The sequence below is a fragment of the Camelina sativa genome, chromosome 6, assembly GCF_030686135.1.
Source record: "Camelina sativa cultivar CO46 ecotype springtype chromosome 6, ASM3068613v1".
NCBI lineage: Eukaryota > Viridiplantae > Streptophyta > Magnoliopsida > Brassicales > Brassicaceae > Camelina > Camelina sativa.
In genome coordinates, this window is record NC_141885.1 from 2470957 (window position 1) to 2489019 (window position 18063).

Genomic DNA, 18063 nt, shown 5'->3' on the forward strand with positions numbered 1-18063 from the left:
TCCGTTCGGTTACCATCGTCCAGACTCGCCGGAGGTCCTGTTCCGGTCGAGTATCCGCAATTATGGATCGCGGCTGCAAAACGAGTTCTTTGTTTGTAGATTAGGGTTTCACGTAGTACCGGTTTAATCCGGTTGTTGTAACCCGGCCGGTTTTGTTTTTCCAACGGTTTAGTCCGGTTTGATGTAAACGAGTTGGACCCTTTGGGATTTCTGTATGGGCTTACTCCGGAAATAGCCCACTGGGCATTATATTTTTATAATTGAATACCTTTTAACAAAAAAAAAAACATTAACCTATCCAATAAAAATAAGACCTCTAACCACATAAATTAATGGGTCTGATTGGTAACATATCCAAAGCTATACAGAAAAAACGTAAGTTTTTACAGAATAGTGCAAAGCTGTAACAAAAAATTGTACATAAAAGCTGTACAAAAAAGCTGAGTGTAAAGTTTTTGATAAAGTTTTTAGTTAAGTTTTTGTGATTGGTAAAAATTCAAAGTTGTACCATTTGTACCGCTTTGTTTTTGTCACCAATCACACCTAATAACTAATATACAGCTAAAAACCGTCTTAATAAGAGAGAGTAATGTTACATAAATCACAATTCTAATTAGTTGATTGCCTGATTCTAATAGATTCGTATGGTTTTTGACATTTTGCATCCTCCACGCCCAAAACAATATATCGTTATAACATTGAGACCATGATCAATGGAGCAACTCATATATGGGTTGCTCAAAAATAAATTAATCATATAATTAATATTAAATTAATTAAAGCAATCCACTAACAACTATAAACCAAATCACCCTTCGAGTAGAGAATCCTATCAAGATTTCTTCTCTCCAATTTCATCTTCTTTTTCAGCTTTAAGAAATATGAGAATCTCAAATAAACAAGCTGCAATGTGAATATAGAATTGAAAACTGGTGTTAAGCTTTTAACTTGTAAACTCTATGAACAAAAAGTTTGATCTCAATAATACTCGTTTATCTCTCAATACAAGCTCAAATCCATATACAATAAGATCCAAACAACTATTAAAACTCTCAGATTACAGAATTAGGAATTATGAATAACAAAGTAAAAGATGTGATAAGAGTCTTCGCTCACATCCCTCAGACTCTTCTCTCCACCAGTAGCCTCATGTTGGCTACCCTTCACCACATTCATCATACCTTCTTAGTAATGCTTCCCTCCCGAAGATGCAGGTTTGTTGTGTTGTACAACCAAAGACCACCATTCTGCAATAATATGCTCTAGACCACTCTTGAACATGTTCCCACCACCTAAACAGAGACATGTTGGCAATTTGCACCATTCAGAGATTCATTGACTACCTGCAACTTATGATTCATATAGGCACCATTCACCAAGATCGCCAATTCTAGTTGATGCTACAAACTCTTTGAGAATCTGATCTATCCCAAACACACATAAGAAATTCAAGTTTTCAGATTGAGTAAGATACTAAACGAAATTGCACAAATTCATAAGAGATTGGTCCTTCTCTCTTGAATGATCAAACTTGTGATTGATGGGTTGCACAATGAGAGCTCCATCTACTCTTGAACAACATGCCTTTTTGAGCTTGTAACTGTAATATCCCAACAAACCACAATCTAAGATTTTCTATCGGTTAATTGCTAACAATAAGTAACAACGATGGTGTGAAGTGAGGAATAGAGACCAAATTATATATACATAATGTGAAGATGTACCAACCTCTGTTAGAGATTAATTAAGAGCTCAGATTAATCTTGTTAAAATCCAAGAACACTACGGAAGAACCAGCAAAGTAAAGACATAAGCTAACCATTTCTATCTTACTAAATAACACACAACAAGAACCAACTCGAATTCAAAACCACCACCCGCTATGTTCAAGCTCTAACCATGATTGAATCATAAAATTTCAATGGTCAAAAATCTGATCAGATCCAAAAATTTCGAGATGTGAAAGATACCTTTAACCTTGTTACAGAAAGGGCAAGCCTCGTACTGATACAGAACAACTTCTTCAGGATTAAACTTGTGAGGCATTTAATTAGCGTGAACTTCCTGACCAAGAGACGATGCGCAACCGTATCCGCTGGCAAAAGAAGGAGTTGAAATCTCCGAAAGACCGCTGAATCTTTGGGTGATAGGTTCGGAGGACGAGATCGTTGTGTTTTTGAAGCCGGAACAAGAAATCGATTCGCCGTTTCGTCAAGAGAGAGAAAAGAAGAAAATGAGAGAAAAAAAACTGTGTTTTATATTTTATCAAAATCCAATTAGAAATTGACACATACCGTGTCTTCACGGTTCCTTCTAATACTTTGCAGAGCATCGGTTCTACTAATTTGTGGGTCAATTTTTTTAATTTTCTTTTTTTTTTACTTAGAAATGGTTTGAGTACCCCAAAAAAGCTCCACTTTATTCTATCCTTGGATAACCTCAAATATACTATAAGAAGAAGAAGAAAATGCGTTTATAGTTAGCGACCAAGAAACATTGCGTTTATGGTAAGATTTTATAACAAATTAATATGTGCGTTTGAGTGAAAAAGGGTGGACTAAATTGTCAACTCTGTAGCCCCACTATAGATGAGACATTGATTGAGATCTATCGCACACCTTGTCTCCTTCAAAACTGTGTATGTACACAGATATTATTAACTATCCTGTTTACTTGATGTAAATTAGACTATATACACAAATATTTGTGTACAATTGTTTTAAAAAATGATCTCATATTAGTTGTTTTAGACTTACCAATCGTAGTTATTTATTTATCTTGTTGTAACAATATCTTAGTTTCGTGTTTTATTTTTTTTGCTGTTACAAAGGAACATCTTTGAAATGATGAAATTTTTTGACAAAAGAGAGAAAAAGATAGAAGTTACTTGTGCTTTTATATTGAGTGAATGAAAAACTTTCCCTATTCTTTTTCTCTTTTATCCACAATTTTTCTTTAGTCAGAACTCAATCCTTATATTTCTTAACAAAAGAATATATTAAACTATATGTGTATATAGGGTGTGTGTATGTGTATGAAAGACAAATTGTAAATGTCGATTTGGTGTATGATGTGTCTTGTTCATAAGTCCCAATGAAGACAGTCCTTAATCTACGGTTAGGTGGTGGCTGCTCACCTTCCTCCTCTCTTCCTTTTCTTTTTTTTCTATCTCCTTTCGCATCAATCTTTCTCTTTAATTAACACAACCTCTAAAATATTTATTTAGCCATGCAGACCAATATTTCTAATTTTAATTTATGATAATATAAAAAATTCTTTAAAGTCCAAGGAAACGGGACTACTTTTATCTTTAGTTTGATTTACTGTCTAAGTGGGTGATTCATAAATTAGTCAATTGCCATATCTTTACATTCTCTTGCATGTTAGCATTTATAGTTTTAAACATAACGTTACATGTCAGTTAAAAAAAAAAAAAAAAGACAACGTTACATTATGAGTATACATTGAATAAAAGAAAGACTCAAACGTGTGAAATTATAAAACTACGACAGAAAATATATTATTAAAATACATGAATTTGGTGGATACATTAAAATTTGAAAATAAAACAGTAGAAATGACATAGAACAGTAAAATCTTCAATTATTAGCTTAAAAAATGTTCATACGTGAAATGCACCTCAATAAAATAATCATCATACGTGAAACAGTTCAAAAAGGAAATAAGAAAGTGAAAACAGTAAAAATGACAGAGAGAGATAATACAAAAGGTCAAATATAAAATTTATATAAAAATGTAATTTAAAAATAAAACTAGTTAAATCAAATCAGTCCCCACAAAAAACATTAAAAAAATCCATTAAAGATCAATATAAGAGAACACATGAGAGTCCAAACTTCATTCAATTCAAGTCTCAGTTCCAAGAAAGAAACAAAAGGTTACTTCAACTGGATCATGAAGTCAATCTTAGCCAACACTTCTCTCGACTCTTCATTCTCTCTTTCTAAACGTTACTTTAACTGGAAGAAGAAGAAAGTTCAAGAAGACGACGACGAAGAAGAGGAAGAAGAAGACGACGATTACAACCACAACGAAGAAAAAATCTTGACCCGTTTCAACTTCTCCTCTGATCCGACCCGTCCGGATCAGTTCAGTACCCAACAGATGATGAAGAAGAAAAAAAAGAAAAAGACTCTCGAAAAGATCCGTTACGCTCTCGGGTTCTCTAACTCGGGTCTGGGTTTCCGTGTCGTGGGTACTTTATTCGGTAACCGCCGTGGACACGTGTACTTCGCCGTACAAGATGACCCGACCCGTTTACCCGCTGTTTTGATCCAGTTACCGACTCCCACGAGCGTTCTCGTACGTGAGATGGCTTCAGGGCTAGTGAGAATCGCGCTTGAGACGGCGGCGTTTAAGACGGATACGAAGAAGAAGCTTTTGGAAGAGTCAACGTGGAGAACGTATTGTAACGGTAAGAAATGTGGTTACGCGGCGAGGAAAGAGTGTGGTGAAGCGGAGTGGAAGGTGTTGAAGGCGGTCGGGCCTATAACAATGGGTGCCGGAGTTTTACCGGCGGCGAAGACGACGGCGGGGGAAGAAGAAGGGAATGGAGCGGTTGGGTCCGAGAAAGGTGAGCTCATGTATATGAGAGCCCGGTTCGAGCGGGTTATCGGGTCGAGAGACTCCGAGGCGTTTTACATGATGAACCCTGATGTGTCAAGTGGTGGACCTGAGCTTAGTGTGTATTTTCTAAGGGTTTAAGTGGGAAAAAGGAATATAAGCTAAGATTAGTAGTATATGATTAAAAAGGTAATATTTGACCAATTTAAGAATGTGTTTTTGATTTTGGGCTTTCGTTTAAATGATGATGTTCAACTTGTGATACTGGAATTTATCTTTCATGATGTTCCAAAAGATTTGTGATCAAAAAGTGAAATTCTTATCTAGAAGACTAGAACTAGGTGCATATGGATGAATCTTTTATTCTTAAAATAAAATGGTTGCATTTAAAATAAAGTGTAATTACATTTCAAAAAAGTTGGTGTTGGTTGACAAACAGTTTGATTAAACCGAGGGTATTAGATTGTGTGCTTCAAACTCAAAACCAATTGGCAAAAAGTGGAGAAGCGCATTCACCTTCCGATATGGGATATTATATCCTTAATACGCCCTTCGAGATGATGGCTCATCTAGCCATAGATCTCGGTATTTTCGGGCAAGGATTGGTGGACCAAATTATCTAGCGTTGTTTGCGGTCTAACCCAAATCTCGGTAAAATTAACATCAACCGCAACAACCACAACATGCAATCAGAAAAACCAATCAACACATAATACCGAGATTTGTGGTTGTTGCGGTTGATGTTAATTTTACCGCTTCAAACGGTTCAGGAGACATTACAAAATTATAGATTAATCAACAAAATTATAAAAACTTATCTATCAATTCTTTAAAATCTTTCACTAGTTCATGATCTTATTGAAATTCTTTATAAATTAGAATGCAACAACACTTTCTAATTCTTTTTTTCTATTCTTAGTGCATATATTGAAAAACCGTGTAATTGGAAGGGTTAACGTGGAAGAGCCAAGGTGAGACGAGACTAGAGAGGAGAGATATACAAACTCAGAAAAGCCGAAAATTGAACAAAACTCCAAATAACCGAAAAAATCAAAGTTAACCGAAAAAAATCCGGAAAACCAATTTCTAAATCGAAAATGTACAAGTTTACTAAATAAAAAATTTAATTTTATTCTAAACCGTGAAGTTAATTAAAAAAATAAAATTAAAATTAAAAAGGAAATGAAAATTTTCTTTACATTTTTCATTTCAGATTAAGAAATCTTAACTAATGTTATAAAGGAAAAGATTCTAGTAATAAAGATTATATTATAAAACCCTATAAGCGTATGTAAAACTATTTTGCCGCCTCCTCCCAACTCCTAAGCAATGCATCGATCGATAATGCCGGAAAAAAAGAGAAAAAGGAAAGGATCGATGATGGAGAAGAAAAAAAGAAGGAAAGAAGCGAAGATGGAGAAAAATTTCGTCATGATCAAGCCCGACGGTTTCCCTTATTTCTTCCTTTTGTTTTTTAGAAATGTTGAGTGTGATGCAAAGGATTATAAAAATTGGTCCTCATGCATGTATTTTTCGTTGCTCTTTGCTTTGCTAGACAAAGATTACATATGTTGCAATCATCAAAAGGTTTGAAGATTCATATCCCTGAAATCATCAGAAGGTTTGAAGATAAGCGTTTTATTTTGAAGGGTAATTTGTTTCCTAAACTCTTGCTTGAGTTGTTTTTGATTAAAAAAAACAGAAGATTGCTTGAGTTGTTTTTGATTAAAAAAAACAGAAGATTGCTTGAGTTGTTTTTGATTAAATACTGAGTCGTATGAGTTGATGTACAGGCATGAAGCTGATGAATGTTGAGTGGGGTCTTGCTGCGAAGCACTACGAGGACCTGTTTGACAAGAACCTATTATTCAGCCGTCTGGTTGATTACATTGTGTCGTCAAGGCTTGTTGTTGCAATGATATGGGAGGACAGTGAGAAACTGAGAGAGATGATTGGACCCACAAACCATTAGACTGCGACGCTGCCACCATCCGTAGGGATTTTGGTATTGGCAAGATCAGAAACGTTATCCATGGGAGTGATTCTGTCGACATTGCAAACAAGGAGATTGCATTGTGGTTCCCAGAAGGACCTCTCAGCTGGGACAAAAACAATCAACAATCATTGGAACCAGTTCAATTGTTGATCCTCCTTTCTCTATCTCTCTCTCTTTTACAAAATAAGGTTTGCTGGTTGTAATGCTTGATTTGTGTCTTGAAAATTATAATCAGGTAGTAAACGCAAGTTATGCTTTGTTATTTTCTGTAAGCTATTTGTAGCTGCCTCCAAACTCTCTACCTCTCCGTAAGTATACTAATTGATTTATTAAATAAATTTCATTCTTCTTTTTTTGATTAAAGAGATAAAAGAGAGAGACACAAACAAATCACACAATGGTCAAAATGTTGTGAAGAGCTTTATTATTGAGCCAAACTCAAAGAAGCCCACCTCACACGAATGGACGCCGGCTGCAAATGGGCTCATACAATTCACTTATGCAAATCCCAGTGGATTAGGGGATTTAAGCAACTTGATATTCTTTTTAACGGACTTGTATGCGATCCCTTATAAATAGAAAACGATGTAGTTTGAAAGAACCCATCCAAAATGAAGAGCACCAACAAATACACAATGCTAATTGTTTTTTTTTTTATAATTCGCAAACTCCACAGCTTACGAATAGAAGTTGTCTTGTTCCTTGCTTTTCCCAATGTTGGATATTAGATAGATGATAATTAATATTATAATAATAATCTCTCGTTTTTTCCGTGTTTGGCAATTTGTTTTTTTTCCGCATATCAGAAAAAAAAAAACGATACGTATAACTTTCCAACCGAGAAATTACAAATGTGTATGAACTCAATATATGTATATATAAAGGAAAAATAAATAAAAGTTATAAAAAAAAAGAAAAATCCATCAAATACAGCTTCAAGAATCTTCTAAATACAGTTTCATGATCGTCAAAAAAAGTCGAAGAGATTGAAATTAAACCAAAAGAAAGAAAAAACCAGTTAGTGTCTGAGATTATTCACCACAGAATTGTGCCTCTTGGAAGGTCCCGAAGGTGGTACAAGTACCCTTTTAGAAAATAAATGGACCACACGACCTTTGAATCCAAAACCCCCAATGATCTCTTGTCTTGATGATCTTGATCCTGTTTGAACTATTTCTGTCTCAGAAACCTTAACAGGTCCGACCCTTGCTGTGGCGTTGTAGGAACCAAAACACAAGAGGAAAACAATATAAAGAGTGATAAACATGGTTTTATGAGAAAGACAATGTTCGGAGAAAGAAGAAGAAGGAAGAGACATAGGTTTAGCTACTAGGGTTTTATAAATTTTGGATTTTAAGAAAGGTTTAAGTTGTGAGCTGTATAACTATGCGTATAGACCTATATACTTATGTGCATGATATAGATTATATATGTAAGTTTGCACATTATTATATATGTAAAATGGTCAAACAAGAAAAGCAAAGAAACAATAAAGAAGTGAAGCGCAAGTAATGGAGTTTTTGAGATTTCTAAATGTCAACGATATACGATAGTGGATTTAAAAAAAAACGAAATATATTAATATTTACTAGACTCGAAATGCCGCGTTGGACTTTACGTGGGAGGATGGTGTACGACTGTACGTGATTACCTCAAGTTTGTCTGTAAAGATTGGGTAATTTGTTTTAAGGTACTCACCATAATTATCCACACATATGGTTACAATAAAAGAAATTAGTGTATATTTTTTTAGACAATTTGAATAGATTTTCTAATAGTTATCTCATATATGTAGTTTTGTATATTTGTAAATTTTGTAGGTTAATTAATTTAGGTTTTGCATTCTCCCCCCTATAGAAATACATGCATGTATCATAACCTTTATCATTATGAGAGTTAATACACAAGTCTTCTAATGATTAGCTCCGTTATTTAGGGTCACCAAACAATTTTATCTATCATAAAAAAATAGTTAATCATTCATCTGCAAATGATTTATGCAACTAATCATATTTCATTTTATCAGCACATGATTTTTCTGTTATAACAAACTCATTTTCCATAATTTATAGTTTACCACAGAAATAAAATAAAATAAACTTATATTAGGTATCAGATTTGAATCTCGTCACTAGAAAAGAACTAGTCTGTCTTCTACGTGAAGAGATTAGAGTCATGTGGTCAAAGAACTTATAGTTTAATTGATTTACGTTAAGTTAGCACATAATTTTGCATGAAATGTATATAAAACTATAACGTAATGTGACAGATGGCAACTAATTTCATGTAGTAGACGAAAATGTCAAACCATGCACACGCATGATCCGTTGGATTTTGATCATCGTCGACTCAAAGACAGATATTCGCATGGACCACTAGATCACAAGGTTTTAATATGTTTGCATAATTATAGGTATAGCATATATATGATATGATTTCTTCTGAAATATTCTACAAATATAAAGTGGTCAATACTCGTACTCCAGCTAGCTCCCAAATATGTAGTTTCATATTTAAAAGTGCTAATAATCTAATTTGAAACGTGTAATTTTTTTGGACCCATTATTAAGATACGTGCTGGTACAAGTCGTCAATTTTATTATGTTTCTTTATATCAATGGATTACTTGATTTAATCAAGATTTTATTACCAAACTATACATATTAGAAAAATGTGGTAATCAATCATGATACAATCATACAATGAAACCATAATATTCAAAAGACTCAACAACAATCAAGTGCATGGATACACTTACAAGAATACAAATATATAATATATACAGTAAATCTCAATAAATTAATAAGATCGGGACCATGAATTTTTATTAATTTATAGAGGTTTTAATTTATCGATAAATTAATAAGAGACTTTTTCGTTTTTATATTGAAATTTTTTATTACAAAATAAGATACTTTTGTTATTATTAACATTTTTAAAGAATTTTCTTATTTTATAATCTTGGTTATCGTAATATGATGAATGTCAATTGTTTAATAAATTATCTAGATTAAAATGAGAAATGTTAGAAGTTTAGCGTTTATAAAAAATTGTTACTAATATTTGTCATAATAATGATATTGTGGTACCTTTAAAACCAATTATTAAAGAAGCAATTATCGCATCTATGACTCTTCACGATTTATAGATGCGATTTGAGAATACAACAATGTATGTTATTAAAGAAGCAATTATAGTGTCATTAAGCTTTCCTCCTCCATATTGGTAATGACTGTTATTTTTGGCTATAGAGACTTTGATTTTTAAATTTTAGCGGCAGAGAATTTGGTTGTAGATGCTTTGGCTGTAAAATTTTAACTGTTAAAATCTGATTGTTTACCGCTAACTTTTAAAGTTGTAACTTTTAAACCGATAATCTGATTGGTCACACATATCTGAGAAGACTCGTAAAGGTTCAAGCTTTCCTCCTCCATATTGTTAACCAATGTATCTCCTAAAGAAATCGACAAAGTCATCATCATTTAAAGCTTAATTTAAAACCGATAAATTAAAGATTTATAATTTTTAGAAACATCAGTTGTGAACTTACTATATATATATACCACGAAACTTGTGGGCCTCTCCAATGTTTTGTCGTAAGCCCAACAAATTAATGTACACCCTAAATATTTAGAGATCCCTTTCTTTCTCTCGGCTGCTGATAGCGCCATCGTCGATAATAATCGTTGGAGAAGTTTGTGAGACCCGTTTAGGCCCATTAAAGGCCCAACCCGTTTGTTAAACAAAAACCCTAAGCGAGTGTGTATATGGGTGTACGTATTGTCTTCTTCGTCATAGCCGCTTACAAAGTTTTCGTTCCAACTTCGATCACTCCCTTGTTTCCGTAAATCTGGATCTCAAGTCACCATCACCATCCTCGTTGAGATCAAGTTGCTGTCCTTGTTGTGGTGTGTCCTTGTTCGTGAGAAAGTAGAAACGAGTTGTTCGCCACATTACGTCGAGCCGTAGTCACCACCGCTTGAGTCACGGTTTGTCTCCGTCGTTCACTTCTCTCACCCGAGTCGAGATCCATCACCGGTGGTTCGTTTGGGTAAGGAAATCCAAACATTAATCTGTTTCCCATCTCCTTCACGTCACTGTTTTAGTCTCTTTAATCTGTTGCTTCTGTCGCAAGTCAGGTCGTTGGCTTCTTCATCTGCAAGTTAGTTCGTTGCTGATGTTTGTGGTTGCTCCGCAAGCTAGGTCGTCTGGTTCCTTGGGCAGTAAGTCTCTGGTTCCCTTGTTCGGATTTGTTCTGGGTTATTTTGGGAAAATACACTTTGTGATAATAAAAAAGAGCCAAGAAGTCACTTTCTCCTGGAGAAGTGCAGTGAAACAAGTGTAACAATTGATGAATCTGTCTGGTTTTTCTTGCAAACGCTGCCAATTTTCTTGCCAAAGCGTTGAAAGTTTCACCACACATCTCTCTTGTGAAGAACATGCACCCAGGGTAAGCACCCAGGCTTATATGCCATATATATTTGTTTATACGGGATTCAAATGGTTATAGACAGGTCATTTCAAACCACTGATATCAAATTTGACCCCTTGTTATCCTTTGCCACTGGTGACTTGTCTCAAGCAGAGGTTTGGTAGTGTTGCTGGGAATAGAACCAAAGACGTGGAGATGATTGGAGGTGGGGCTTTTCTTTCTTCTCATCCCAAGAATGCTACTTCTTTCATGGTGAAGGAGCGACCGGAGACTTTGGTTGATTTCAGAAAATCGAAGAAAATAATAAAGAAGATAAATAAGAAGTTGAAGAAGAAGAGTACCAAATGAGCATAGACCAAGAAGAAGAATAGTAAGTACGTGACACATGCATGGGGTGTTGTTCTTCTCTTTGATATCGTGAATGGTTTGTTCTACTTGCGGCTCTTGGGTTTACTTAGGGGTATTGATTGTATGTTTTTATTTGATTTGGAAATCCAAGTTAAGTTTTAAATGAATTTGAAAATAAAAAATAATAAAATTAAGATCCATGGATAAAACATGTTTTTTTTTTTTGGTAATGGAGGGTATTATTAAACTAAAAAATAAATTATAATCGAGTCTGTCTCGGAACCGAAGTCCCTTGAACATCATTCCCTACAATCGAAGCTACAAACATTGGAGCAGAGTCGAAAACATGCAAACCGAAAGGTAAAGTAAACGCATAGTTGACCAACCCATCAGCTAGACGGTTACCTTCCCTATACAAATGTGAAATCCGGACTATCCAGTCCCTTGATAAAAAGCCATGGCACATCCATACCAGGAACAACAGAGGATGTGAATCACTAATCCCTGTCTTTAAAAACCCAACTACTATCTCTGAATCCACCTCCAGCTCCAGTCTTCTAACGTTCTTCCCCCATGCCAAATACAACCCGTGATATACACCCCATAACTCTGCCAAGGGCGCTGAGCATATCCCAATATTTAAAGCGAAACCTCCACCCCATGCTCCAGAACCATCCCGCAGAACACCACCTGCAGTAGTCAACCCGGGATTACCATGGGAAGCCCCATCTGTATTGAGTTTCATCCAACCTTGTCCCGGACGCAACCAAGCAATCAGCCTCTCTATCCGCTCAGGTCTCTCTTGTCCCTCCCGAGAGCTTAGGTGTGCCTTACTAACTTCCCGAGCCAAATCTTTAACAAATCTTATTTTGTCCCGACACCTGCTGTACTCACAAAATACACTACCACATCGCCATTTCCAGCTCCACCACAACCCCATAGCAAATAAGGTTGACCAATCACTACCCGCTACTTGAACACCCATTTGCAGATTATCATACAACCACCCTAACAGTGAGGTATTAAAGAAACTCTGTCGCGAATTCATTGGTATAACACGCCTCCATAAGCCAGCGATAGAGGGACAATCTCGTAAAACATGTAGGACTGTCTCTTCTCCTCCCTTACATACCTGACAAACTGATGTCGAACTCAAGTGTCTGCGGTGCCTCTCCACGTTTGTCATGATGGCTTGCTGGGACACCAACCATAAGAACACTTTAACTCTCTCAGGAGCAACAACTCTCCACAGGCGAGAATAAAAGGCAGCCATATTCACTCGAGGGCAAGCGTTCTTCGCTAACATAGAATATGCAGACGTCACGGTGAACTTGCCATCAGCCGTTTCACCCCAAGTCAATCTATCCCAAGCACCAGAGCCATTATCAACTACCAATGCAGCTAGTAACAGTTGAATATGCTGAGACAGGAAAGGTGACAGACGTGCCAGAGACCAACCGTGCGCATCCCTCCAAAAATCCCTTACATGCAGCTCCTTTAGCTCACTTGGCAAATCTGCTCTCACCCACCCCACAAGCGGTTCTTCGAGCAGCCATCTATCCTCCCAAAAGAGTATATCCCGACCATTTCCCACAATCCAACTCTGACCCTGGAGCACCACATCCCGTAACCCAACCTTCACACTTTGCCACGTTGATGAACCCGGTTTCCGAGCACCCATCCAATCTCGTTCCCGGTTGTTCTTCACCTTATACTTGGTTCGCAGAATCCGTGCCCACAAACTAGTCTGATCAGCCAAAAGTCTCCATCCAACTTTCGCCAGGAGTGCTTTATTCATATTCTTGGCAGTTCTGATACCCAAACCTCCCTCTACTTTAGGTAAACACACTCTGTCCCACGCCACTAAGTGTTGTTTTCTCTTCTCCTGAGAGCTACCCCATATAAAGTCTCGGGCTACTCGATCCAGACCATCCAAAACGGATGCCGGTAGAAGTATTGTGCTCATTGAATGGACTCGTATTGCCAATAAAACTGATTTCGTCAAGGTTAACCGCCCTGCCATACTTAGACACTTGCTTTTCCACCCTGCTAACCGCGATGTGACCCTTTGTAGCACCTCTCCAAAGGTCTCCTTGTTGATCCTTTTCTGCAGAACAGGCATACCGAGATATTTACCAAGATCCGTTGTGGACTGGATCCCACTCTCATCACTAATTAACTTCCCCATCTCCCGAGAGACATTTCCTGAGAAGCTGTACAAAATCTCTCCAACACACGTCGAATCACTCTCACCTGAGAGATCGAGGCTTCTGCAAAAAGTATTAAATCGTCTGCAAAGCAGACATGAGATAACTTAGGGCCTCGACGCGACAGACTAATAGGTTTTCATTCACCCTCCAGAATGGAATTCTCTATTAAGTGACATAACCGTTCCAAACATAGGACAAAGAGATACGGGGATAAGGGGTCCCCTTGTCTTAGCCCACGAGATGGTGTAAATGGCTCTGTTTTGTCACCATTCCAGAGTATAGTCATAGCCGGCTGCTTAACACATTAAAGGATGCGGCTCACTACTTCCGTTGACAATCCTGCTGCATATAATGTGTCTTCCAGGAAGTCCCACCTGATCCGATCATATGCTTTCACTACAAGAAAACACGTCTTTTGCGATGGACAAATCTATCGCGAATCCTTCGCAAATCGACAAAAGCGAGAAATTTGCGAGGAAAGTCTGTTCCTCGCAAATCGCGTCTCGCAAATCGGTCAACGTTGCAATTCCCTCGCAACTTTTGCGAGGAAACGTTGTCCCTCGCAAATCCCACGCATTTTTGCGAGGAACTACTATTCTAGCAAAATCCTAGCAATTCTGGATCTAGTAAATCCCTCGCAAATTTGCGAGGCTTTTGCAATTAAAATTTCCGTTGCAAATTTCGGTGCAAATTGTAAAAAAAAATAGAATTTTCATTTTGGTAATTAAATTAAACCTGTAATTAAAATTAATCCTGGAATTATAATTAAACTTTATACTTAAGCAAATTAAAAGTACTAAGTTTACAATAACAAAACATAATAACCGATATTGTTCTAAATATGAGAGGATAAAGAGTACTAAGTTTACAAAACAAGTTCATCATTGTTTACTGTCCAGTGGTTCCATCTCCGGTGGTTCCATCTCCGGTGGCAGGTCTGGCCGGTGAATCTTCTCGGTGAAATCTAGCAGCAAACTCTGGATCTTTAGATGCAAGATAATCAAAGTATGCATCATAACTATGCATCTTCTCTGAAATTTCTTGCATCTTTTGTGCATTGGCCTATAGTTGAGTTGCCTGAGTTTCAAGAACAGCTTCGGCAGCAGCAAGCTTCGCAGCTAGAACAAGTGGATCTTCAGAAGGAGGAGGCGGTTGAACAATATGAGCTGAAGATGCTTCTGCTTGCATGTTACCAACACCATATATCCGGTTCTTTTTCTTTGGAGCAACCTGCGAACAAAACATATAGACACCATAAGTGTTTACACAAACACAAACATTAACATAAACAATGAAGCATGTTTTACCTCGGCATAAATTTGGTTCTTCACAATTAGTGATAACCCACCAGAAGCACTACTCTCCATGTTATCCGCTGATATTAGGGAAGACTCAGCTTCAGCTATCTTTGACGACACTTCATTGAACACCTTCTCAGACAGTCCATCAACAAACGACCCATCAGGTTTCCTATGAGTATCTTCTAGTACTCGCAGGAAATCAGGTAGTGGCTCACCAGTACTCTCAGACTAAAAACAGAGAAATCAAACAACTATATTACTATATTGTATATATGATATGATTAATGAACTTGTGTTAAACATAGATACTTACAAGCTTTCGTGCTCGGGCTTTAAAAGAGGTCTGACCAGAACGGTGCTTATGTATTCCGGTGCCATCAGGATCACTATAGCGAGCATTACGGCTGTTGATACTCTTTGCTTCTGATTTTGGTTCACACCAAAAGTTGACCAAGCCATCCCATACAGTAGGATCAAGCCACCGCGGCATTGCATCATTACCTTTCTTCCTCCACTTACCCTTCCACCGAGACACTTGATCACTCATTCGAGTCTTCAACTTCTTTTCAAACTCAGCTCTAACTCTTCCATTGATGGACGCATCCCAATTGTATGTTTGCTTGTAAAGACATAAAATGAATCAGAAACAGAATCAGAACCAAATTCAAATTTAAACACAACAACAATTTGTAACTTACCGCAAAAGTTTCAAACCACCGGTTTACAACCGGACCTGGTGTTTGGGTCCAATTGGCATGAGCTGACTTGAAATCTCTTTCAAAAATGGCCCGGACAGTAGCAGCAACCGAAGAATCCTGGTCAAACCTACAAAACATAAGATAAAAGGAATTAGGATCATTGAAAATACAAAATATAAAGATAAACTATATGTTAGATACATAACATTCTCACCACATAGTACCCGGAGGTCGCTTAGGATCCAGTTTTGGTAAGCCAGCACGCCCGAGACTTGCAAGTAACTCTTCCAAAGTGAAAAACACTTGAGAGGCACTTGCACCGTTGACACACGACGTTGATTGCTGAGGAGGATCATTTTGCTGAGGAGGATCATTTTGCAGAGGAGGAAGATCATTTTGCACCGGTGAGGTACCTTGAGAAGAGGCGGTAGAATGTAGCCTTTGAGCAGAGCCAGTAGAACGTACCCCTCGAGAAGGGACGGGAGGAGATAATCCTTGTGAAGATATGAACCTTGAGTAATGGTTTTGGTTGACAGATCCGTTTTGGTCTCGAGAAGACATCTGAGAAGAGAAGGAGAATATGTAAAATTAATCATTACCCTAAATTAAAAACAAAAATTAAAACACCTAATCACAATCGAATTGAATTAAAAACCTAATCCCAATCGAAACCCTAATCCCAATCGAATCGAAACTCTAATCCCAATCGAAACCCTAATCCCAATCGAAACCCTAATCCCAATCGAAACCCTAATCCCAATCGAATCGAAACCCTAATCCCAATCGAATCGAAACCCTAATCCCAATCGAATCGAAACCCTAATCCCAATCGAAACCCTAATCCCAATCGAAACCCTAATCCCAATCGAAACCCTAATCCCAATCGAATCGAATTAAAACCCCTAAAATCGAATCGAAACCCTAATTGAAACCCTAATCAAATCGAAACCCTAATCGGAAAACTCTAAATCGAAACCCTAATCGGAAAACCCTAAATCGAAACCCAAAAATTGAATTAAGAACCCTAAATCGACAAACCCTAAATCGAAACCCATCTAAAAAACAACAGAAGAAGAGAGAGGAGGAGGAGATTAGTCGGAGAAGGGATGAGAGGAGGAGTAGCATAACCTGAGAAGGGATGGGAGGAGGAGTAGACACCGGAGAAGAGATGAGAGGAGGAGTAGACACTGGAGAAGAGATGAGAGGAGGAGTAGACAACCGGAGAAGGGATGAGATGAGGAGTAGACAACCGGAGAAGACAACCGGAGAAGAATGAAATCGGAAGAAGAAGAGAAGTTTTTAGGGTTTGTCGGCTGCGGGTGATGGTTTGAGCTTCGCTCAAACTAGGTTTTTTACTTATATAAGAAATTAATGGCGTCGCAATTCTCTCGCAAAATTTGCGAGGGATTTACTAGAGTCCCTCGCAAAAGCATCGCAAACAATAATTAATATAAATTTTCTTATTTACAGTTTTTTGCGACCAAATTGCGAGGGACTCTTGCAAATCCCTCGCAAAGTAAGTCTTAAAGGTCTAGGTTCAACGGTTTAGGGTTGTTATTTGCGAGGGAATTGCTATGTATTGAGACCTTTGCAATGGATTTGCGACTGATTTGCTAAAGCCATAGCAAATCAGTCGCAAAATTGTCGCAAACCTTGAATATCTAATTTGCAAAAACCATCAAAATAATTGTAACAAATTAGTCAAATTAACTTTCAAGTATATTATAAGGTCCAATGGTGTCATCATACTCTTTTCTATCATCAAACTTTCCAAAATTGTCCAATTTTGCATCTTACTCTAAACATGATGATGTTCTACACTATATCACATATATGTTCAATACATTGAGACAAATATTTGCCAAATTTTCCAATTCTCTAACAATTTTGTGTTGCACTGCTATCTTTGATTAACAATTTTGGATTCATCCTTTTTAATCATTAATAGTAATGTAATAAGTCTTTAGGGTTTAGGGTTTAGGGTTAAGGGTTTAAAGTTTTTTTTGCGAGGGAATTGCTATGTTTTGGGTCTTTTGCAATGGATTTGCGACCAATTTGCTATGGCTCTAGCAAATCAGTCGCAAACCTTGAATATCTAATTTGTAAAAACCATCAAAATAATGTTAAAAGTTACTAAATTCACCTTATGAACACATTCAAATGTATTTCAGAATAATTCTATTAAGTTTTGTAATAGCAAATTTGCTATGGCTTTCGCAAATTACTCGCAATTCCATAGCAAATTTGCTATGGAGGTTGTTCTCGCAAAATCGTCGCAATATTGCGAGGGATTTGCGAGGAAAGGGACCTTCCCAGCGAATTCGTCGTAAATGCGTCGCAAATGAGCAGCGGATTGGCGACGGAGTTGTTCCTCGCAAATTTGCGAGGGATTTGCTACGATTTTTTATTTCCTATTAAATCCCTCGCAAATCTATCGCAAATTTGCGAGAGCTGTACTCCGTCGCAATGTGTCCTCGCAAAAGGCTTGTTTTCT

The 18063-nt window shown here is 37.1% G+C and overlaps 1 protein-coding gene, 2 long non-coding RNA genes and 1 pseudogene across 5 annotated transcripts; 2 read left to right on the plus strand and 2 right to left on the minus strand.

The window, feature by feature from the left end:
* Positions 1-971: 971 nt before the first annotated feature.
* On the minus strand, positions 972-2466 carry LOC109133412 (uncharacterized). 2 transcript variants are annotated; one of them, XR_002038517.2, is made up of 2 exons: positions 1971-2466; positions 972-1600 (listed from the first exon to the last, which is right to left on the minus strand). It is a non-coding gene; the product is annotated as an uncharacterized LOC109133412 (long non-coding RNA). The 2 variants fall into 2 exon arrangements; XR_015560290.1 differs by lacking the exon at positions 1971-2466 and adding an exon at positions 1729-1964.
* A 1361-nt stretch (positions 2467-3827) lies between these two features.
* LOC104790178 (protein MIZU-KUSSEI 1-like) lies at positions 3828-4894 on the plus strand. The gene has a single exon (XM_010515880.3). It carries the CDS (start codon positions 3844-3846, stop codon positions 4723-4725), a length of 882 nt encoding a protein of 293 aa, XP_010514182.2. The 5' UTR covers positions 3828-3843; the 3' UTR covers positions 4726-4894.
* A 2490-nt stretch (positions 4895-7384) lies between these two features.
* LOC109133424 (protein IDA-LIKE 1 pseudogene) lies at positions 7385-7977 on the minus strand (annotated as a pseudogene).
* A 2400-nt stretch (positions 7978-10377) lies between these two features.
* Positions 10378-11569, plus strand: LOC147942163 (uncharacterized). 2 transcript variants are annotated; one of them, XR_015560292.1, is made up of 4 exons: positions 10378-10631; positions 10720-10803; positions 10982-11030; positions 11166-11569. It is a non-coding gene; the product is annotated as an uncharacterized LOC147942163 (long non-coding RNA). The 2 variants fall into 2 exon arrangements; XR_015560291.1 differs by having other exon boundaries at positions 10720-11030.
* Positions 11570-18063: the final 6494 nt, after the last annotated feature.

What these genes read in the sequence shown, in the direction of transcription:
- LOC104790178 (XM_010515880.3), top strand. Translation starts at nt 3,844, where the DNA reads ATGAGAGTCCAAACTTCATTCAATTCAAGTCTCAGTTCCAAGAAAGAA.